This window comes from Zootermopsis nevadensis, unplaced genomic scaffold (genome assembly GCF_977971745.1).
Source record: "Zootermopsis nevadensis isolate Lab colony 2312 unplaced genomic scaffold, Znev_1.0 Znev_ptg000017l, whole genome shotgun sequence".
Classification (NCBI taxonomy): Eukaryota; Metazoa; Arthropoda; class Insecta; order Blattodea; family Termopsidae; genus Zootermopsis; species Zootermopsis nevadensis.
In genome coordinates, this window is record NW_028259149.1 from 13,021,086 (window position 1) to 13,045,520 (window position 24,435).

The 24,435-nt window shown below is 38.6% G+C and overlaps 1 protein-coding gene across 7 annotated transcripts; it reads left to right on the forward strand.

Moving 5' to 3' along the window:
• The first annotated feature begins 707 nt into the window (after positions 1 to 707).
• On the forward strand, positions 708 to 24,384 carry LOC110835692 (Carbonic anhydrase 8). 7 transcript variants are annotated; one of them, XM_022076231.2, is made up of 8 exons: positions 708 to 2,140; positions 3,960 to 4,058; positions 14,222 to 14,355; positions 18,050 to 18,205; positions 18,604 to 18,724; positions 19,381 to 19,486; positions 21,069 to 21,299; positions 24,123 to 24,384. In XM_022076231.2, exons 4-8 carry the CDS (start codon positions 18,070 to 18,072, stop codon positions 24,315 to 24,317), a joined length of 789 nt encoding a protein of 262 aa, XP_021931923.1. In that variant the 5' UTR covers positions 708 to 2,140; positions 3,960 to 4,058; positions 14,222 to 14,355; positions 18,050 to 18,069; the 3' UTR covers positions 24,318 to 24,384. The 7 variants fall into 7 exon arrangements, with proteins under 7 accessions (XP_021931923.1, XP_021931890.1, XP_021931932.1 ...); XM_022076198.2 differs by lacking the exons at positions 708 to 2,140; positions 3,960 to 4,058 and adding an exon at positions 4,799 to 5,028 and having other exon boundaries at positions 14,222 to 14,284; XM_022076240.2 differs by lacking the exons at positions 708 to 2,140; positions 3,960 to 4,058 and adding an exon at positions 4,934 to 5,028.
• The last annotated feature ends 51 nt before the right edge of the window (positions 24,385 to 24,435 follow it).

The window sequence follows — 24,435 nt, forward strand, 5'->3', positions numbered from 1 at the left end:
TTTATATTTTGTGTAAGCTAGTTCATATATACAAAGCAATTCTTATTCATAAACAGCATTCAGTATTTGTTTATTGTATGCCCATACAGCAAATTCCAGAAAAACAGCCACTGCATTGGGTCTCTGTCAGAAGCATGATATGTTAGCTGTGGGATCCGATCAGCTGTATACTGTATTTGATATAATTTAGTGTTCCTCAATGCAGTTTGTTAGACGTCCATTATTGTTTGTCACCCCACTTGTTAGTAGTTGTTAACTAGTCCATGAAAACAATGTAAGTGAACTGTGCATGGATGATTGCATAACCTTCGTCCACCACACTTTGCTTTTCTTTTATAAATATTTTGAACTCTCCCCCTCTTGCCCCCCAACTCTTAGTGCCCATATCCCAATACCAAATACCTCTATTATTTTCTTAAGGGTAGAAAGGTTTAATGTAGTGCATACATTACCAAACCCCAATCTACCCTAACCTTTATTACACCACGTATTCATAAGACCTATACTACCAAAGAACTAGTACAGTACTTGAATCTCGTATCACCTCTGGACCATGACCTGGGAAATTGTGCTTGTAAATTTCCTCAAAAAGTGTCTCACATCTTTGCTGAACATCACGTAGTTCGTGAGATTGGTTTCTAGATGTCACTGGCGGCAGTAAAAATAAAAGATTTCACGTTGGTACTCTTCAAACTTTGGAGTGAGATGAAATGTGCTGTGCTTATTTTCAACATTTATTAATATGACGCTGTTGTGAAAGAGATGAGAGTATTTCGCTTTGCTTGGGGCGATAAAACTGTTCCTATTGCCAGCTTTTAACTCGTTTCATAGGACATTCAGAAAATTCATTGCAGTAAGGATCTGCTTGTGGGCAGTGTGCTCTTTCCATTGTCGTTCGGATATTTTGCAAGACCGCAATGTTTGTCGGCGGTTGAGGTTATGTTGAGTTTAGGGCACGGGAATGGGGGCAGTGAATGAAAGAAAGCTGCGAGACATTGACTGCATTGGTAGTTAACGTAGTTGACCTCAAGAGAATGTTGATTAGGTTAAAATTGTTGCCTAGTATACCCTCATTCTAAGAATTTCAATGGAGTAGGTTTATATTTACAGATACGGAACAATAATAACAAATAGAAATGAGATCCATGATGAAATCAGGAGTAGAGTACATTCGGAAAACGATTGTTTTTTTTTCCAATTCAAAAACTTATCATCCCGTTTGATACCTAGAACTCAAAAATCAAGACATGTAAAACAATAATATTGCCAGTTGTCTTCTATGATTGTGAAACAGTCTTTTATCTTGAAGAAAGAATTTAGATTACAAGTGTTTGAAAACTAGGTGCTCTGGAAGATATTAAGACCTAGGAAGAATTAAATAAATGGTGGGGAGTTGCATGAATTGTACAGATCACCAAGCATAGTGAGGATGTAAAATATGGGAGGCTCCGATTAGCTGGACATATGGCACATATGGAGGCAAGGGGTGCATACAGAACTTTGGTGGGAAATCCTTCTGGATAACGACCAGTCGACAGACCAAGAAGGAGACAGGAGGATAATATCTAGGTAGATCTTACGGATGTGGGCTGTGAGGATGGAAAATGGATTGAGTTGGCTCAGGATCATGTCTTCTGGCAGGCTTTGGTGTTGTAAGTGTTAGACCTGCAGGTTCTGGTACACATGTCATTCTGAGAAGATAAGGAACTTCACTCAAATCACTCGTAATGAAATATAAGCCACTTCTCGTCAGTTCGTGGTCTTAATGCAAATTATTGTGATCACAGGAGAGGACTGAGTTGGACATGTGCTTTGTTTTGATAAAGAGCCTTGATGCTCACTGTCCAAGAAACTACACATTTTATATGCATATGTATGCATGCAGGATAACTGGATATTTTGGATGCAAATACTTTTTGCACTTGTTGTACGAGCTTAATACAAGAGGCTAGCTTGATGCTTGAGATTCTGCTGATTTGGAAATTGTGTTTCACCTGTATTTTTGCTTGCCTGAAGAACAGTGTATTATGTGCAGCAACACTTGGCAAGCAGATGTGATATCACAACAGGAATTTGACTGTAAACTTGACTTGTGTTACTAAGAAATCTGACAGCACTAGTCTGACTTGACATACATTGCGTAAGTACATCAGCATTAGGGCATATTGCACTTGCATTCTGTATGTAAGAGTTAAGTCAGTTGAAGATTATGTGATACTTTCAATTAACACTTCCTTGTAACATTTTCAGGAGTCAGTTTTCATATCATATTTCTGGAAAAGGAGCTATAAACACACATATTTTCTTAAAATGTGAAACAGTAATTAATAGAACAAAATGGTTGTCACAAAAGTTGCATAGGGTGAACTTGATATCTGAAAGAAGAAGGAGAAGAATAATCTAGTCAACTAGTTTTTGCAGGACAGTGAACATTTTTGTTTTGGAATTGGACAGTTGTAGCCAGGGCCCTTTGATTTCAACTGGAGAAACTGTACCAGTAGCTGGAGTGTAACAAGTAGGTGGTAGGGTTTAAATGTCAGTATTATAATATGGTGTGGAATAACCATGGTCCTAATAGTGTAAATTATGTAAAGAGGTTTATTTTTATCCCAAACCATATATTTCTTTCATGGAACATTCACTCTTTTACTGTTTATCTTTGCCTTGAAGTCTCCTGTTTAGGACCACTGTTATCTAGTGGAATCAAATTAATTATTTTTGATGATTTGAATGTGTCCAACCATACTAAACCTGTCTGGACTAGTTCATAGGTTGCCAAAATTGTTCACAACCATGGAAACTGTCAGAAAGTGTTTTAAGATTTCTGGCATAAGATTACTAATCTTACTGCAGGTATTTTATACAGCCTTAAAAACGAATTCCGACCCATCCCAGTTCTACACGATACCAACAGAACTGCTCCCAGGCCAACAGAAATTGAACATAATGTAGCACCGTAGCACCATGAAACTCAAAATTCCAAAACAGTTTAAGTTTCTAAATTTTTAATATTTTAAAATTTTTGAAAATATGCATTATTTTAATTGTTCAAAGAATCTAAATTTATTCAGAATATATGTAATTTTCAGAATTTTAAAGCTTTGAGAAATTTCGAAATTTAAAGTTTTTATTGTTTATGAAGTTTCGATGTTAATACATATTCCAGATTTATAAATTTTTAAAATATTGGGACAAATAAGGAATTAATGGTTTTAAGATTTTAATGTATTCTGAATGTTTGAAGATTACAGCCGGAGGGACGACTTACGCATGTGTGCTACTTATATTTATAAATTTTATATGTCTGTGACTATAATGTTTGCAATCCCGTGACGTTCTGTACTATTCTTAGCATTGCTTCTGTAATCGGTGGAACGCAAAATTACGATTCGATATGATAAATTTTGTGTGTTGGAAATTTTGTATTTCCTACGTTTGCGACCGTGTCCCAACGAAGATGCTTTCGGGTATGTCCCCTAGGATTTAGTTCGTATGTAGTATGGTTCAATGTGTTGTTGGTTATTCACTATTTAATGAAGAAAAATAAATACTAATACAAGGTTACGTGGTTTTTAATTTCATAAGCGGATTCGTGGAAAGAGAAATGAAACGAATGACTGTCAGTTAGCCAGGGACTACCGTGTTCGTACGTCCCTATATAACGCTTCAGAGCGTATTATTATTGTGTGTGAGAACGCGTCTGCGTTGTTGAATTTATTTAAGGGGAAGTTATTTTATAATTTTCATACATTCCCGCAGACACCGCGACAGATGCCATCATAGTGTACGGACATTTTCGAGCATGTAAATAATTTGTGTAATAATGTTTAGGAAATTATGTATTTACGTTGTGCCATGAGTGATTTCTGTGATCACATATTTTATAAATTCCTGCCTGCCTTTATATGGACTACACGCTTGCCCAAAGTCGTGAGGTGGAGTATTTCTTTTCTCGACAGGTGCGCATACCGTACTACGTACTTGTTGTGGAGACGCCATTTTGCGTATTGTCGACTGCAGCGCCACCACTGATTACCTACAAGACCTATGGAAAAAAGGTAATAAATGAGTTGCTCTACAGAGTGCCGCAAACGGCGTGTTTGTATCTGCCGTAGGTTTAGCTTCGATTGGTTTATTAATTGAGGAGGTTTGATGTGTATATTTGTTAAATTTGTCGCTTATAATCTCAACTGTTGTCTTACAAGTGTATGTTAATACATGTTTTTCAGTGCTATTGTCTTTCTCCATGCCACGCATCCTTTGTTTTTAATGGATTATATGTGTAAACAGAAATCAAAGAAAATCGCCCCATCACCATGTTGCTGTTTTTAGAATTCTGAACAAAGGCTTCATGTTTTTAGTTATTCTGTGCATGTCCATGCGATTGTGTCGCTCCTATGTAACAAGTTCGCGCGTCTGCTATGTTGTAAGAACAAATAGGAAATTACATAGTCCGAGGTGGTTGTGCCCAACTTCATACCAGATTTTGTGGAATTCGGGTTCGGAGTTGAGAGACAAACAGGCACTACAGCAGAGTGCCCGAGAACTTGTTTCCGGGTGTACAGTCGGACCGGGATATCTAGTAGCCTTATTTAGCAGGATGCTATGATGAAGTGTGCCCGATTTACTTGTTAGCAGCAGTGAATGATACGCCATTTTTGCACGAAACTCTGGTATAAATCCTTTGTATATTAATTTGTACTCGTAATGAAACGACGTGCACTGTTCAGCTGACTACCCAGTGTAACACCAAACGCAAGTATGGGCCTATTATTGTTCGTTAAGATTCGGCAGTGACTAGCGCTGGGCGACAAGCGCAATTTCTGTGTCGGGTCGCAGATTGTGCCATGTGATCTTCATCCGTCCGGACCAAAGTAGTTTTTGATTTGATGAGTAGTAAGGGGTGGGGGCGTGTGGGCCGTACAGTGGCAGGCCGATAGGCGCTGCTCACAACGACGCGCACCATGTCACCCACAGCATCCACCGCCGCCATGACCTGCCATCATCTGCTTCTGTTCATCCTCGCAGGTAACTGGCTGGCTGCCCCTTACGAATGCGCGAATTTAATTGTATCAAACGACGACACGTTCTGCCAGTTTGTTGCATCTTGTGTAGTGTTTGTGTGTCTGGGAAGAGTGCTTCAAATAGCTTTCGATTAAACAGTGGTCTGCTAGTGACAAAGCTACATTTTTTCGCAGTGAAAATTTCATTTTTTCTTCACTCTACGCCCTACGTTTATTTACATTTAGCGTTTGTTTGAATGTTTATTTGACAAAAATATTCGTGACACTTTAGCGACCATACTAATATAAGGATGTATCTCAAAAGGGACTAACATGGAAAGGGTTATATTAATTTATGTTTGTAATAAATGTAATATATATTTGTGTCGGAAATGAAGGTGGATGATGTATTTACCAATTGAACGTTCGCCTCGAACACTAAACGTCGTGTCGTTAATCTGTAGAGATAGTAAGTCCGCTTCAGCGCTGACTGCACTAAAGGTTAGTGTGAGTTAGGCTGATCGATTCGCAAAGCGGCTGCTGTAGGCGTTAGGGACCACATCTATTAAAAGTTAAGCTACAGAGTTATAATCTATTTGCTCATCTCTTAAGATATTCCTAAATCTCTTCTTTGTTTCGGTTTATGCTGTAATATTTGTGTCGGCTGTATTTCGTCTTTTACAAATTCAGTCACGTTTTGTCCATTTCGAGTTACAGTATGCTGGTGTCTTATTGCTTCTCATAAACGAAGAGCTTCGGAACTTTTAGACGCACTTAATATTAGGATAATTACACGAGGAAAGTTGAGGCACGCAGTCCGTACGAATAAATGTCTTGACGTTTACATATTTTAGAACTAAGATTCAAGCGAGAGAAGAATTACAGTACAGCAGTTCTAGATTAAATATACGTCTTGTTCAGATTCTGAAAAACTCGTATTTGTAGTGCGCTGGCACCGTGCTGACTTTTCTGAAGTACCATATTAATTGAGATGGTTAGAGCAACTTTGAACAGTTTTGTAAATAAGTTTATTAAGTGGTCAGTTTTTGTAGGCATCTCAAAACTTATTTCGTGGACACTACGGTACTGTTTCAAACGGGCGGACGTTTTTCATTTTCCCGCAATGTAAGACAAATTCAATTATCCGTCGGCAGCTACCGATTCTTTCTTATAATCGAACAGCAGTGGATGTTGGTTATTTGGCACTATTTTATTGTTGTTAAGGGATTCTGAACCTCGTATGATAATATTTATGAATGTGTGTGTTGTTATTACTGTTGCTATATGATATTGTGATCATTTGTTGCTAAGGGATTTAGGCTACATGGGATGGTAACATAGCATTTGCTATGGTAATGCTTTTAAGGTAGGCCTGTTATGTCGTACTACAGTGTAGCACAGTTATTATAACATCGATATAAGATCTTATATAAGATTCTAGTACTTCAAATCGTATTATATTCTTTTATTAAAAGTACACGGAAATAGTGTTTAAACAAATAAGATGTCACAGAGTTGTGTGCATCATTATCGTTCTTATGCCGTCATGGTTTTCATTTAAACAGTGTTTAGAACATGTAATGAACTTTATAAACGAATTTAACGGATTAACAATATTTTAGGACCCATTAACGTAGCTGGAAATTCTGACAAAATATTAAGACTGAAAATTGCTGTTACGAAGTCGTATTCTGTAAACATTAGATAATATAAAATAATAAAATTTTTGGAAATTTTGTAGCTGGTGAATGAAGGAAAATATATGCCTTTATTCTAAAACAGAATTTTAATACAGTGGGAGTAAGAATTAACAGTGGAATGACAAAACAGGGCTCACCATGTTTCGCGCCCCTGGGACTGAACTCGCGGCCCACGTATTGAGAAACACTGGATTTTGGTATGTCTGTTGTCATTCTTTCTTCATACTGGCGAGTGGTTCACTCTCCGAAATCTTGATTTCCTAATAGTTTTCGTCACTTTTTTTGTACGTAATTTGAGTGCGTACATTGAGGAGGGCGACACTGTCTTCCTAATTTGCAGAAATTCGTGCTTCATCTGAAACGTAATACAAAATTGTCGTAATCATAAAATTTCACATTCCGAAGCTGTGAACGAAGTCCATCGTTTTCCGCACATTGATGTAAAGGAACAGTGCGGTAGATAAAGTGTTTCTGCTGACAGCACTCTGAGTGCGAAAACGTCGAGAAGAAGTAAATTTGTAATTCTTTGTGTCACAGAATTTTCAGATACTAAATATATTGTTACCAGCGGATGCAAGAGGAAACTGAACACTCTTATTGTGTTTCTTTCATTTACTAATTGTTAACTAGCAGTGGCCGTTGATATTCAACGAGAAGTCCAAATTAAAGGTCAGTTTTACGCTGCTCCGAAAGTAATTAACAGTTGCTTGAGACGGAAATATTCAAGACGTAGTAATCTATGTCGAATATCTCTTCTACAACGGGCCAGGTGTTATCTACACGCCTGTGCCCAATTTTAGAACGGAAAATCGTTTATTTTTCGAGGTTTATTTCTCCAAGAGGAACTTTGTGTTTAATATTTTTTCTGCGACGTGCCGTTCTATTATTTTGGACACCCCTGTACCAAGTTGTCGAAATAGAAATATCACTTTTTCCCGGTGTTGTTTCTCCAACAGGAACACCTTCAGTGATTACAATTTTCCTCTACGGTTTACATTTTGAGGGAAAGGCGCCGTTACACAAGTTTTCTGGACACCCCTGGACACCAGATTTTCGGAATATAAGAGTCTGTAAATATATTACCATTGCTCTCTCTCCAATCTTTTGGACACCCCTATACCTACTTTTCGAATGAGTGGTAACTTTTCCTGGGTTGTCATTCTAACATAAGAGGACGTTTCTTGTTTGCCAATTTTATACGACACACCCTTTGGGAGAAACTCGCCGTTGCATAAGTTTGGGACACCAGAGTAGAAAAACGTGGACATTATTCCAGCGGTTATCTCTCCAAGGAGAATATTCCTTGTACTGTGTGCCGCTGTGCAAGTTCTTTGTGAACCGCTGAGCAATATTTTCGAAACGTAAAATCTGACAATTTTGCGGGATTGTCTCTCCGAAAGGAACACTTTAACATTTTACCTCCGACCCACCATTTTAGAGAAACACGCCATTATATAAGAACTTTCGGCACCTCTGTGCCCAATTTTCGAAAAGGAGAAAGTCTATTCTGGTTCTTGGTCATCTGTCTAAGAGAAACAATTTTTCTGTTTATAAGATTTTTAATCCTTCGACACACCGCTGGGAGAAGCACGGTGGTGTATGAATTTTTTATCTGAGATGAACGCGTTTGCACGTAAATTTTTCCTCTCGTGTCTTATACTTTATGCCTTTTCAGGGCGTCCAGTGTTATTTGCAGTAAATTATCTTATACATCACGCAACTTTTAGATATTCTCGTGACTTCCATTATCTGCGCGTTGTTTGTCAAGTTTTTAATAAAAGATTAAACGGTTAATTGAAATGTAAATGCTTGTATGCTGTTGAAACTAAACCTTTAATGAAACATGTCGCTACTTGTATAAAGAGCTTAGCCCCAGATAACGAATCGCTCTATGACCTAGAGATACCAACCGCTCTTGGCCCACAGTTCGAGAGGCTGGATATCCCAACACGGTTCTATGAACACGGACAACTGATTCAGGTCCTAGAGCGTTTTTTTCCCTTCTATTTTTCTTTCGTATTGACAGATCTTCGACTTCCAACATTGTGACGAATATTCTCAACTAATGGGAGCTACGTTGCAACGCCTGAAGAGTTAATTGATTATCGATTGCATGGGGAAAGTCGGTTTGTCTCCAGTTCCAGCTTTTAGTGTTAAAACGTACGAATACTTAGTCATTTTTGTTTTCGATTCCTATACATGTCTAAACATTTGTCAAAAAAGTTGGCCATTTTGTTGCGTATCAGTTCTCTGTGTCGTCTGTTCTGAGTCTGAGGGGCACAGTGAAAATCAGAAATATTGTAATATCGCCTTCTGTGAATGCGGTAATGGACTTCAGGGTTACACAACAGGCGAATATCAGGCTACCATGGCGATTTGAATATATACTATGTGCCAGAACGAATGTAAAGCTAATCCTCAATACCGACAATGTGTTTTACAGTTTCGCACGTTGAGTAACAAAGATTTGGTCAAGGAATCGGCTAAAATTTGAAAATTTGATTGACAGCAAAACCGTAAGGATTTAGTAAAATAGAACGTTTGTCTCCTGTACGTCGCCGTCTGACTTATCAAGCGACCCACGTTCGCTGCTGTTTCGTCACCAGGCAACTATACACGTTTAGTGCATAAACCGATCACCAAGTAGCGCCTTGGCGTGTCATAAATGAGCGGAAGAGAGCTCTTCGTTACTCTTCAAGTCCATTCAACCAATGAGAACTTGTCTGTATCCAAACTCCTCCATGCCAAGACACAGCGCGTTAAGCCGAGTAAGACGCACGTATAAGCTGTCTTTTGACTGTAGTGTGTGCTGGTCTGCACGGTCGGATGTCCGTGGATGTGGCGCATGCCAAGTCCATTCGGACATGCGAACCTGGCACCTTTGTTTGCACTGCTATTCTTACACTCCAGTCCGACATCGCCAACCAAATTCCATCTTCTTTTTCGACAGTCTTTAGTTCAAACAATCGTGGGAAGGCGTTTCTGCTGTCCAGGCTCAACCGTGTGTGGACAGGTTATCCGTAGTTTAAAATTTGGGGAGGATATCTAACTCGCAGCTAGATGACAAACCGTCATCTGATATGGATCGTGGGGAAAAGACGCCTTTCGAATGCTGAAAGTGGGTTTCGATGACATACAGCCGCTTACGACTACGCAGTGAATATGAAACGCCGTATCCAAAACGTGTTTGTCTTGTGCCAAGAGCTTGTAATTGTGTTCTTGGAAACGTTGTGTGATGCCACATGGCGATGTGTTTTGAGAACTTTCCACCAGTGGAGTCGTAGGGGTCTGTTGCCACAGTTTCTTTCGAAATTCCTCCAGAACCGTTATTTTCTTGTCCGTCTCGGCAATGTCTTTTCTACGCGTTCTTCTGAAAAAACGTTTGCCACAACGATAACTTTTAAACTTAGCGAAATACGCAATTTCTCGCCAGTGTGATTGCTAACGCAGTTGGCCTCTGTATCTCGATATCATTGTACGAGTATTCAGATGACGCCGCAATTTTCTAGGGTTCTCGGAGAATAGATTCCGTAGGAAGTCTGCTGAAAGTCGCAAATAACCGATAATCTTGTCACCCTGGGGTCAAGAGGATGTTTCACTTTCTACAGCAAAGATCAGATATGCGTGATTTACATCTTCGCCATTCTCTATAACTGATTTGTCTTACTACTGGCGCCGTTTGCAGCAGTCGTTTGGAGAGAATCTGCATGTGGAATGAGGCGAGGTCTTGCTCTCTTTGTGTAGGAATCTTCACCTTTGAAACTATTTCTGCGATGCAATCCAAGCACCTGGCACATGGAGCTGTTTTATCACTCCTGCGAGAGGCACAGCCGCTCGACCTGTGAGCCACGACCAACAGATGTCCTACCCGCTAACTTCGATTCGTTACATGCGAAGGTGTAACGTGCACCATCACGTATTGTCAGAACTGACGGGTAGCTTGTTCAAGTCTCGACATGCAGTTTTTGCGCCTATGATGACCAGATGTTTCAAGACGGTTTCTACTGGCGAGCTCTTCTGCTTATCCGACGTCATCCTCTACAGAGGCTGTTTGAGTGCCTTGCAGAGTCTGTCCGACCGCCATCGAGATTGTGATTCAAGTGTCCCTCCTTCCCAAGGCAGGAAATTTGCTTGTGTTTTGCTGGTTGCCTGGGCATGCAGGCCTGCCTGACAAAGAGGTCACCGATGCGGCAGCGGAGGTTACCGCCTCAAAGGACCTCTGAGCTCTGTGCAGTAGTGGCATTTCTAGTGCCACCAGGGAAGGGGAATTCCTCGTCCGCCTATGGATTGGCCGCACATGAATATTTGTTGCCTGGGGAACCGGGACCTATTTTGTACAGTACACTGTGAGGTTTTCACAGTGGTGAGTCCGAAGATGGCTGTCTTCTGGGTTGTTGCGCCGTGTAGTCTGGTCGATGTTAACCAACGTTTCAGAGGTCATACTGCCTCCATCATCAGGGCGATGAGTATGAAGATTTTTGTCTTCTGGGTTGTTGCGCTGTGTAGTCTGGTCTATGTTACCCAACGTTTCAGAGGTCATACTGCCTCCATCATCAGGGCGATGAGTATGAAGATGGCTGTCTTCTGGGTTGTTGCGCCGTGTAGTCTGGTAAATCCTACTTGTTTGATACTTCCTATATAAACGTCAAAGAAATTGCTCTGCACAGTTGTCGCTTACCTGAAGGAACGAACTATTTCTGACAGAATATTTTGTTTACATATAAACTAAATTACCATGTACTAATTATGTTTTACTTATACAATAAATTATGCTCAAGTTTGCATTGAGGTTAGTTCTTTCTTTATGCCCCGTCTTCCCCTATTTATAATGCATTTCCATTCTAAATTAAATATTATGTGGTTTCTTAGTTATCGCTGTTAACCTGAAAGAAAAACTGAACTTAGTTGGAATTTATGCCTATTTGTGAAAATTTATGGGTAGAAATTATTCTCATATGTCATTATTGAATAACAGTTTCTGCTAGTTGTGTCTAGAATTTTATGTTAGCTATAAATCATATGCAAGTGAAGGCCTTTAGTTAACTCTGCCTCCTTCAGGGTTCACGAAAATAATCACGAGTACAGATATATCTCGAGTTCGTTGCTAAGTTAACCTGTTATATAAGTTGTTTTTATCTTGTGGACAGATTTATTGGCTGCTAAAAATCTGTCATAAGAAGTTATAGTCTTCTGGGTTTAATTCCAATTAAAGTATGTGGCTTAACTGATAATAGTTTTCTTCTTATTTGTCTGTAGCAGAGTGTCTGATAAATTATCTTTGCAACATTACTGCCAATTCTAGTTTATTTATTTCTAGTCAGTGCTGAACAGTTTTCGATATGCATCATCACTTGTTCTTTTTCCTTCATTCAGCGACTCCTTTCTTCCAGATCAGATGTGCCCTTTCTTCAGCTACGTGTTTGTGGTGTTATCTGTACCATTTACTGTAATTCATTCTTTGGAGTAAATTATATGATCATTTCTATTTGTCTGAACATTTGATGTTTTGAAAGTATTGGACAGATTTCTATGACATTTGGAACTATGTGGGTCTGCATTAACAATGCTTGAGTGTGTAAGGCAGATCCAACTTAACCGTAGCTTCACACAACACTTCAGTCCAGTCTTATGAAATAAGCGTTGGTAACCAACTGTTCATAACAAAAGTATAGATATACACAAAACTTTAATATTATACGTATTATGAAAGACTGACCATTATAACCTTTGCCGTGGTAACGCTGTTTGAGGGATTGTATCTCTTCATTGTGCATTGTTCTTGGCTAATATTAACGCGTTCTTTGCACGATGCCAATTTGTCTGTCTGTGTGTATATCATTTAACCAAGAGCTCAATCGACACCCTCAAACTTAAAAAAGTTGGCCGTGTAACAGAAATGAGACACTGACAGATGGACGAAGGCTGTCTGCACATTACGCGTTCGTATTGTGCAAATGGCGTATGATCGCTAAGCGTCTGTACCAAAGAGGAGAGCTAAACGGGGTTAAATTTGGTTGTATCTTGGAGATCAAGTTTGCGAGTTGAAGCCGAAACGTCTTTGTCATCGTACATGATGACCTGTGGTCAAACCAAAATTCGGTTGCGTTTTTAACGTATGGGCACATCTTCTGGTGGTAGGAGAGGAATCTGGCATATTCCCATTCTTGTATTGTTTCAGTCTTAACTTGTAAGCCTTCGTATAATTCAAACGAATTAACGAGGAGAACATTTCGATATTTGAGAAACTAGTAACTTGGGAACTGAGAAACTTGTTTGACTTTTAAGTTACAGCCAAGTAGGCTTACTGTTACATGCTTCTATTCTACGAACGAGATTTGTCGACTTAAAATCGAAATTTCCTACTGTATCTTTGGTACCGTAACACCGAAAGTTCATTATCGGGTTTACAAAAGTCTACTGTTTGACTCTCTGTTGAGGGAGTTTAATCTATTTCACGCCTTCAAACTCAGTTTCCTTTTTATTCATTTTGACATTGTCCTCCCATCTACACTTCGGCCTCCCTTTCGTGAACGTTTCCGGATTTCTTTTTTCATGTTTGGATGTCTCGGTTCCGTTATGGATCCGCCTGTCCGCATCCTTCTTGCTTTAATCACTCTGACGTCAACTGACAAGCGTTTGCAGAGCTTTGTAAAATAAACAGTGGCAGGTAAAAATATGAAGTGTGTGATTGGAGAACCGAGTCCCATCAGCGCTATAATGAGCTGCGTTCTTGAATGCCGTCCCCTGACTCCCGCTGAACTGCTAACGTACGCGCTCTTCAGGGTGGGTGAAGGTACCTGAGGAGATTTTTTTGTGGACATTCAGATAAATGAGTGTACATGCGCATCTCACGTCCCGTATCGCTCCTCAAAGAACCGTATCCTTGTGTTTCGTTAAATATTCATCATTAAGGTAAGAGTTGTAGATCCCAAAGAGATCCACACTTTCATGTTTCTTAACAAGACAGTTTCTTGGTGAGATTTTACGTAATCAAGGCGGCGAGTACGAAGATTACTTCTGGGCTTCTGAACTATATAGTCTGCTCGAAGGGATATGATAGAACCAGCAATCACGTCTGAAACGTCGGTAAACGTCTGCCAGATTAGATGGCTCAACAAATTTCATCAGTTTCTTGTACAAAGACCTAGTTTTTGCATTCAGACATCTGAACGTTTTATACAGCCGAGGTAACTGAACTGCTCAGTCGACCTCTGCCTTTGTACATCCAACGACCAACACCATTAAAAACTTCAATGGTGTATTTCCAATTACTGACATGGAGGCCGCTCATAAAATTTCTGTAAATTTCAGTTTGACAGCGATAAATAATGAACCAGTGGGGGTAGAGATCGATTATAAACACAGCCGACCCATCTCTTTGGAGGGGGGTGGGGGGGATTGAGTTGTGGTTGTCTGCGTTTATGCTTTTGAGAACAACAGAGCGTAAGTTTACACTGTTTTAAAAGTGCCCCAGACATTTCATTTCATTACCACACGTTGTTATTGTTGTGTTTGCAGGGTCGACATCAAGCTTCCTACCAGTCGAGGGAAGTGGATGGACCTACAAGGAAGGCGGCAATGGTGAGTGCTGTCAGTATCAGCGGTGAAGAAAAACTGATCGCTGACTCACTTCATAGGCAGCATATATAAACGTAACTATTTAAAATTAATTCGGACACTTTCTAAAGTGATTAACATCAGAACATCGCCTCTAGCCTCATTTCATTTCTTCCACTACCCTGATGGCTACTGAGTAGAGAGAGAGAGCGTGCAAAATATAACCTGTTCACAAGGACTAGATCCTTTAAAAGTCCCGGAAAGGAAATGTGCGCATACCGTAACAGTTCTGGCGCGTTTTCCAGAATATGACCTTCCACATTTGGGAAAGCCACCACCAATGTCAGAGTTGTCAGGATCAGTGACCTGTGCTTGGGCGTGATCTACAGCTCACTCGGAATTTCGAACCCAGTCACTCCTTCATGTATTGTGTCTGTGACTTTTGTTCGATTTTAACTAAGATTGGAATATCAAAACTAAAAGTTCTTGATGATGGTGATGAGTCATTAGAATAAGAATTTTCTTGGATATTATCCATCGTCTAGTAAATATAAAACGTAAAACGACGTTTCGGAGATGGGACTCTATCTTTATCTCCGGAGATAGGGATTAGCTCTATCTAGTGGGCCCAACTGAGTAGGAACCTGAAGACGGAGATAGAGCCCCATCTCCGAAACGTCGTTTCTTACGTTTTATATTTTATTTACTAGATGATGGATAATATCCAAGAAAATTCTTATTCTAATAAAACTGGAATGTACCGACAAATTTTAGCAAAAGCCCCGTGTGTTAAATTACATGTTAATCTGTTGAGCGGTTGCTAAGTTGTTGTTGCATTCTGATAGAATGACACTGCGAAGCTGATATTACATTATACACGGATTCGGTAAAAAATTTGGCTATGAAGTTGTCTGTAGGGTTTCCGTCAGCCAGGAATTTAGCTGATAGGTTGGTATGTCGTTCATTAACGTTATATCATCTTGGAGAGTTTAGAATTAAGATGGATATTTGAGTAAATGCGCAGTGTTGTCACCGAGGATAGCTGTTGTGATGTGTTGGTCAGTTTACTGACACGTTAGTGGTTAGTTAAGCCTAATCCATAGCAACAAATTGAACATAATTTACAAATTTGGTGCAAATGTATAAACTGATATTCAAATCTACGCAGTTCGTTTCTTGCCAGCCGCGATGCGCACACCACGGGTTTAAACAGCTGATCTGTTGCTTATTGCGGAACCCTCGCCCAATTAGTGTGGGAGTGAGGAAGAGGGCTCATTGATACTGATAGGATGAGCACTGTAATGCCTAGCGCGAAGGGTGAGGTCATAGAGTTTGCCATGATTTGGCCTGACTAACTGCAAACAGTAGTTTTGAATTAGCATTGGTAATAGTAGAAGGAAAAGTCGTAGCTGTAATATTGAGCCCTTCCAAGACAGTTTATTTTCATGACTCGTGAGTTTCAGTGTCTTATGAATTGGGGTTTACCTTCTCGTACCACGAAAATCGTATGGAAATTTTAGAGTGAGAAATATAGTTACATTTGCTACGAGAAGGAAAGGATTTTTTTTAAAGAAACTTACGCTGCGTTATGATTAAAATATATAGAAATTAAATGCGTATGGAAATTTTAGAGTGAGAAATATAGTTACATTTGCTACGAGAAGGAAAGGATTTTTTTTAAAGAAACTTACGCTGCGTTATGATTAAAATATATAGAAATTAAATGCGAAATAAATTTAACCATGAGGATTCTGAAGAGTCGCATTGCAAAACGGGATATATAACTGTCAGGGAGCGAGATAACGAATACTGTCCCGTGGAGTACACACACGAACGCACGCACGCTTTTGCGCCATTTAGTCGACTTTAATAAAACTTGACCGTTAAGAGACGACCCCGAACCGATGGGGACTGAATTTGTTAGGAGCTAGCGACACTTAATATGGGCTCCTGAAATTTTGTATGATAACAGATCCTCGAAAATATTCAATTTTTGTCTTTACTTTTTTACTTTGTGATATTTATTGTGTGTAACACAACATTGTATCTGCAGATATTTGCACTTGAATTTCAGTTTGACTGTGGTAATTAACCCTTTCAAGCCGAAGCTCGTCTAAATATTATTTAATAAATCAGTCCGTACCGCGAAGAAAACACAACACTTCACCATTACAAAAGACAACTGGTTGACGCTGTTTAAGGAAATAATCCCTATTTACACTGAGAACAATCCGAAACCCATACATACAAAACGCAGAGTTATTAACTGTGTGAAGCAGGTGGTACATATAGTTACCACTGGGTCTTAAAGGGTTAATGGACCATTGGAGCTAACAGTATTAAATGTTTGAAGGTAAATGATAAACATACCTCCAAGTTTTTACAAGTCAAGATAGGAACACCTACAAAATTGTGTATGAAATATCGTAAAAAGTCAATAATTGCAAACATGGCGACAGTGCGACGCTTTGAGGTTATATCCGGCAGATTTAACTTGAACAGAATTTGTACGAAAGAAAGTAATTGTTCCTTTAAAAAGTACTTCGCAACAAATACTAACATTATATACCACGAATAATCATTATAACAATCTGTAATATGTTTGTATTTGCAAGGAATCAAAACTCTGATCTGAGTAGAATTCGATCCCGTAGCGATCTACATATAAGCCATGAGCTAACTTGCATTGCTTTGTTCGATTTTAGACTTACATTGTCAAAGTATACTCTACTTCTCAGTGCATGATGCCTGTTTATCTGGCTAAAATTAAATTTTGGCACGTTCGCACTTGGCATCTGCAGATTTTACTCTGGTTCTCCTTCTACAAATACCGTTTGGTTGTGTATTCTGTGACGTAAAAGTTACCAGAGGTGGCGTAACGACCATCTGAAGTTACGAAATATGTAACGGTATGTCATATAAGGGAAACTGGTAAATTCGCCGGTGCTAATACTTACATATCATCGAAATCTATCGAAGTTTCCAAATCAAAAACATGCGAAACTCGACTTAATTTCTACCCATTCAAGAAAAGTTCTTACCACTTACACGAATTAAATTAAACAGTTTATAACGAATGCAATTCCAAGCGCTGTCACAGGCCACTGAGGGCATGAACGTTCTTTAAAATCTGTTGGTTAGAGATTAGTATGTAGCGGTTCAGTTAGGATAATGGCGAAGTAAAGCTATGTTTCCCTTGGGCTGTTCTTCCAATGGTGCATGCCAATGGTCTTCCCTGCTGTGCGATTTCTTGGTTTGCAAATGCCCCATATCTTCTCATAAGACATCGATGTGATTGAAACTTTCACTTTCTCAACCATTGCAACCGCAGTTGGGCGAGTGAGGTATTTGTTGCAATGGCGAAGGATGGTGTATTATACAGCATAAAATTTGTACATCTTTGTATACATGCATGTGTGTGTGTAAGTAATATTGGACTGGCATGAATGAAACTATTGACAAATACTGGTCCAAAGACCACCATTGACCTGTGAATTAATTGAATAAACAAGGAGCTCTACTCTGCTGTCAGGTCACTGAGTTGAGATGTATTTGGATTTCAGATATATATTTTATTTGCGCTGTACAGCAAAAGAATGTGTTGTGAATTCTTTGTGTGTGTTATAAACACTTTATGCAGGAGTTCTTGATGACATAATAGAGATGTATTTTTATTACTTAAACTTTAATATAAATCATAATCATCAGACAATAATGAAAGTTTTTAATAACTTAACATTTGGAATTTCACTGCTACAAATATTTTAAAATAATTGTTTTTATTTTCAGGACCTGATGAATGGCCGGGGATGTGCCAGGTTGGTGCCCGACAGTCGCCAGTGGACCTGGATCCTAAAACAGCTGTTCCTGGTCATTTTGAGTCGCTGGTTCTTCTCAACTATGACAGGAAGACAGTTGGGAATGTGACTAATAATGGACACACTTGTGAGTCTGAATATGTGAAATTTGCTTATGTTCTGCAATTGCAATTCCCATAACAATTTGTTAGATTAAGTATATGGCTAACTTAAAATGAAGCTTATAAAATCATATCTTTCATGCTGATGTCAATCAAGAAACAATTTTTAATATTTATTTGCATCAGCTGCATAACATGGTGTCTGTCTCTGCCTCCCACATTTTTGTCTTCAAAGCTACTGGATTAATTTTTATGTAACTTGGTATTGTAGGTGTACATGAAAGTTGTTGAGTAAATTTCATTTTCTCCAGTATTGGTCAATTGCAACATGCAGTGCCCTATTAATGACTTTGTGTATGTTGATTTCTCTTACACCGTTAATTTTATCATTGTGTTTAATTATAGACATTGGTTTACTCTACAGTGATGCTGACTTTTGAACAGCCCTGTGAAATGGTTATGGCAGCAGGTGGTTTGCCTGCTGTGTACCGTCTGGAACAGATACACTTTCATTGGAGATCTGAACACACTTTTCAAGGAAAGAGGTAAATTACATGTTTGTTTCAAGTCATCTTGTTTAATCACAGACAGAGGAAGTCATAGATGAAAACTGGTCATGTGGAGATGTGGTCACTGTTTCCTCATTCTTTCCCTGGTTTGTCGGGTTTATTTAATCCTTCAAATCACTTTGCATGATTTTTAAAAGAGGGTTAACTCTTGACAGAACCTTTTAAGTGTGTGGGAATATTGGTATGTAGGTCGTGATAAATAGTGCATAAAATGTCCATGCTGTCAATAAGATTTTAACGGGCAAGCCCAGACTTTGCTTGGCCAAAGATTATACGCATCTTAAAGTATGCAAACTTGGCATAAACTGTGTTGAATTTCAAGACTGTCGTAAGTATTTTAAAACAGTGTTTATAAAATTTTACATATCTGAACCACAAATAAAGTGCAATATACAGGGTGATTTAAGAGGTTACGGCCAAACTGAAGGAGCGTATAGAGGGACTCGGAGAGAATAACTTTCGAATAGGAATCCATGTCCTCCGACGTTATCCTGAGTCAGTCGAGACCACTGGAAGTTGGGAAGTCTGATAACATACCGCTGAAATAATCGTACTTTGCTATTCTCCTAGTAGCTTAATTTTGTTTTTTGTTAATGTACAAGGATTACATTAGCAATCTTTATTTGTTCTAGATGTCCTCTAGAAATGCATATGGTGCACTATGATCGTCAGTTCAAAAAACTTGGCGATGCTGTGAAATTTAATCAGGGTTTGGCCGTGCTTGCAGTGTTATTCTATGTAAGTTACTAAATTTTTTACAGAAGTAAAAAGCATGTTAAGTGATGTTTGAAGTTCTTGAGGCAACAAGTATGAAGATAGCTGTCTTGATGTATGTAGAAGTATAATTTATCTCTTAGCACATCTCAAATCATTATGCTAACCTCACCTATGTATTTCATAAGGAAGGCTCTGGCATCAACTCATTTTGGTATAACCATGAGGGTCATTGAAAAATTAATGGGACTTGCCTGGAATACAGGCCGTGAGATGACAGCTCTACAATCACACTTCAACACAGCCTGCATATTGTTGTTATGAAATTGGCATGGCAGTCATACAGCACCAGCACTTCCTGTGCCTACTTGTCTTTATTCCATTGTTGAATTTTCCAACAAAGACATGTGAAGATGCTGCAGTAAATTACACTGTTTACAGTCCCCTGGAGAAGACACTGCACCATCAGTATGCTCTCCATGTCCCAGAAGACCATGGCTATCTACTTGCCAGTAGAAGGAGCTGTCTGAAATTTCTTGGGCCAAGGGTTTTTATCATGCTTCTAGTGCCTGGATTGCTGCCAGTTCCAAAAAAAATTATAACTTGCAGAGCATTGTTTGAAAGTCAGTACATACATCCTAAAAGACTGGTTTGCTGCATCAATCAGGAAGGTACCAGAAAGATGGAAATGGTGCATTGACCTTAGTGTGGAGTATGTGGTGTGTGCTAAAGTGTGATTATGCAGCCATCCTCCCCCTGTGTTCCAGGCAAGTCCCAAACATTTCTGGGTGACCTTCATATTACAGCTGGGATGGAGGAAAGGAAACTATCATAATATATAAGTAAAGATTAGTTTTAAATCTTTGAAGCCTGAAGCTCATCTAAATAATATTTACACACCCAGTTCCTAATGCAAAGAGAATACAAGCCTTCTGCAATACAAAGACCAGTTTGCTGGTGATGTTTAAGAAAATAATCAGTGTTTATTATGATAATCATATGAAATCAGTAGCACCTTCTGTGGGGAGAATACAGAGCTGTTTAATCTGAAGGAAGGTGGTATGTATTTGAGGGGTTAATTTTATAAATGTTAAACTTTTTCTAATTGGTTCTTAATATGTTGATAGTTAAAATTAAAGTGAAACATATTATTTAATATAGTTCTCTTCTGAATTACTTGATTCACACAGACACAATTCAGCTATAAATGCTGTGTGAATTGTTACTTGAGGCAGAATTTTTACACACAGTTCCAAACAACAAAAATATATACTTTTGCAAGGTTTTACACATATGTTTTATGCTCTTGTATTACTATAAGAGCATAATATATTTGAGTAGACAACTGATGCCTGATGTCTGAAACATGTCACATGTAATGAAATACTGAAGCATTTAATATTGATTTGTTGCATGAAGATGGCTAATAAAAATAGTTATTTAATTCATTTACAACATCAAGCTCCAATACTATCTAATCCCTTTTGTTGTAACTTGTATGTTTTTATTGGATCTAGTGTTACATAATGTTCTCATGTGTAATCTCTGTACAAGCATCCCACTTTACATCTATCTTTTCTTTAGATTTTTTTGGGTGACTTTCCAGGAAACAAAGGAACCAAATACAGTGCTCCAGCCCTTGTTGGAATTCATGCCTGAAGTGAGTCAAACAGAGGGAATCCCATACAAGTTATCCCAACATGTAACACTCCAGAATTTATTGCCTGATGAACTAAATTACTTCTATCGTTATGCTGGATCACTCACAACACCAAACTGTGATGAATCAGTTGTGTGGACAGTTCTAGCACAACTTGTACCTATTGGAGTACAGCAGGTAATTTCTGTATAAACTAAAAGACAGTTTTTACTAATTTATCCATGTAAAATACCTGCCTGATAGTGTCTTCACTGGAAAGTTTATAGTTATTTCACTGTTAAAGAATTTTGCTCTTGATATACTTGTAGGTGTGAAGATACATCATTGTTTCCACAAAAATTTATCACAGAACATCTTCAGCCAGTTCACCCTTTATGTACCAGATATTACAAGGATAATCTTTTATTATTATTTTAAGACAAGGAGCTGGGGTAGCTCAGTCAGAATAGTGACTGGCTACAGACTGGATGATTATGGTCAATCCCTGACAGGGGCAGAGGATTTTTCCTCTAGCCTTTGTGTCCAGACTGGCTCTGGGGCCCACCCAGCCTCCTATCCATTGGGTACTGGGATCCTTTCCTGGGGGTAAAGTGTGACTGGGGTGTGATGCTGACCACTCACCCCTGTCTAGTGCTGAGGTTAAGATTGAGTAGGAGCTGTGCGTCTCTCATCCTAGGCACCTACATGGTGTATAGTGGGACAGCTTTCCTTTTACTTTTATTTTAAAACAAGGACAGATCATGATGGAGGAACAAAAGCTTTTGCCATCTAGTGTGCAAGGTCTGTATGAATGGGTGCATATGTACATATAATCAGGATGTAAGCAAATACAGAAGAATTAAACATGTGATTAATATGTCACTGCATGTTCTGTGGTTCCTGCTTGTGATTGTGGGTACTATAATAACATTACTTTGGGAAAGATAAACGTTATTTTTATACCATTTGAGCTCTTAGTTATTTTAACTAGCAAAATTCATATATTCCCAAGTTACGGAAAAGTGAGGCCATAGAATATATCATGTTAGTGAATACCCAAGAAAAACCCTTCCCTGTATCTCTTACAGATACTGAGTACAATGTGTGCTGTAAAACTTCCTATAGTATGTGCATAGTATTACAGAAGGGCATGTCAGAAATGCATTAGCAAAACATAGTGAGTGATGGTACAGAACCTGACATGCATGGTAAGGGGTTTCTGTGGATAAGAATTCATGAAAAGGGAGGTGCAAATACTTGAACATATGAACAGTTTACCAAAAGTGTCTAGCCACTACAGTTGGGCCAAAAGTCCATACCAGAAATACCTTACCATGTGTCTAAACATAAAAATCCTGTACAAAATGTACTGTCAGTGGATGAAGGGAAATATTGTCTGTGCCAGGTGAGGTATTTGCACTATAAATCCATGTCTGTTACTACTGTATGATTGAAAATCCTAATTTTCTTCTGTTCTTTTGTATTGAACACTTTCATTTTAGTGTCTGCGTATAATGATACTTCCAAATCAAGCCATACAGAATGTTCATTATGACAGTATTTGTTACTGCTATTCTTTCTGTTTAAGACCATAATTTTAAGTGTTTTCTTATTTCTCAAACAACAGCTACATTTTTCTCCATTAATATACTAATTTGTTCTTTTACTTTATTTGTGATGACTCCTGAACCAGTTCCTGCCTTTACAAACCCTCTGACTTTGTACCATCCCGCCTTATAAACTTGAAGATTTGAAGCAGCAAAAAGTAGTGAGGGGAGAATATAAAAGGAATAAAAGACATTATTTGAGACAACAATGAAAGTATTGCATAAATGCTGTAACCACAGAGCAAATTGAATCTAGACAACTGTTTGACATGAAAGACCATAGAGGTACTTCAGGGAAGAGGAGCTATAGTTGACCACAGCACCAGAGTGGGTGAGGTAGTCAGTGTTTTGCCTCAGTTGTGCTTTAACCCTGGGGGAAAGGACCCCTAGTACCCATTGGATAGGAGGCTGGGTGGGCCTCAGAGCCAGTGTGGATACAGATGCTAGAAAAAAAAATCCTTTACTTCTGCTGGGGATCTAACCCTGGTTGTGAAGTCCATAGACTGACACTATACTGACTGAGCTACCCCAGCTCTGTCTATAACTCTTATTGAAGGTATTTTTGTCCCAGATTAATACTTAGTGAGGTAGTTCAAAAATAATTGTATCCAACACTAACATCAGTCTTCAAATGAATAAATGTACATGGTGCCTATGTGTAAAGATAGTAAATAAAACATTCATTTAGGCCCTTAAAACCAGTTAATGTGAAGGAAACTTATATACGGTAATACTCTTATAGCACAATATTATCAAAATGTGTCAAATGATTGAAAAGATAGATGCAAAAGTTCATTTAGGCCCTTAGAAATCCAAAGTAAATCAAAATGGCTTGACAAAATTTAGTGTAGGACCATTATGCCAAGTTTGATGGAAAGTGGTCAAGTAGTTTTTGTCCTTTTACATGTAAATGGGTGGTGTTGTGAAGCGGTGATTTTCAGTTGCTCTTTTCCCTTTCTTTCAAAATGCATGGACTCCGCACAAGAGAATGTGAAACATGGTACTGAATACAGCCATTTCTCATAACTAAGACACCCAAATAATATCTGTCCACCAGTTAGCATACACATTCTTTCATTTTGTCTACTGAAAATACCTATGTAAACTTAAATAAGATTACAACACAGGCAATTCAAAGTTGCCACAGAAATTCTGTATAGGTACACTTCTGTTTGTGTCATCTCTGTACATCAGTATTATACAATTTTGTCATTTAGATGCCAAGCTTAGTATGTCCTTAACCTTGGCACTTCAATGGGATGCAAAGGTTAGTGGACGAGTGAGATCTCTGGACTCGAGACATTATTTGTTAAGCAATATGCAAACTGTTCGCACATTCATGTGATGACATTTCATAAGTGTTAGGGTACCTAGAAGATGTCTGTAACCAGAATTCTTTTTATCTTTTGTCTAGGTGGCACAGTTTCACAAGGTTCAGTCACACCATGAACCACTCACATCCAACTTCAGACCAATCCAAACGGTGAACAAGCGGCAGATCTACTTGCAGCAACCTTCCGAAAGATATCAAGAAATATCAGCTGCCTCCAGTGTATATGAATCTTGTTTTATTGTAATTGTATTGAGTACATTCAGTATAACTCATTGACTTTTTCTTCATAGTTAACTTAGTCTGGATGTAATAATACCAGGAATAAAGAAAAACTCAATTCCCATGTGGTATATTTTATTTAATAAAATGCAGGAATTTCATTGTAAACTTCTCA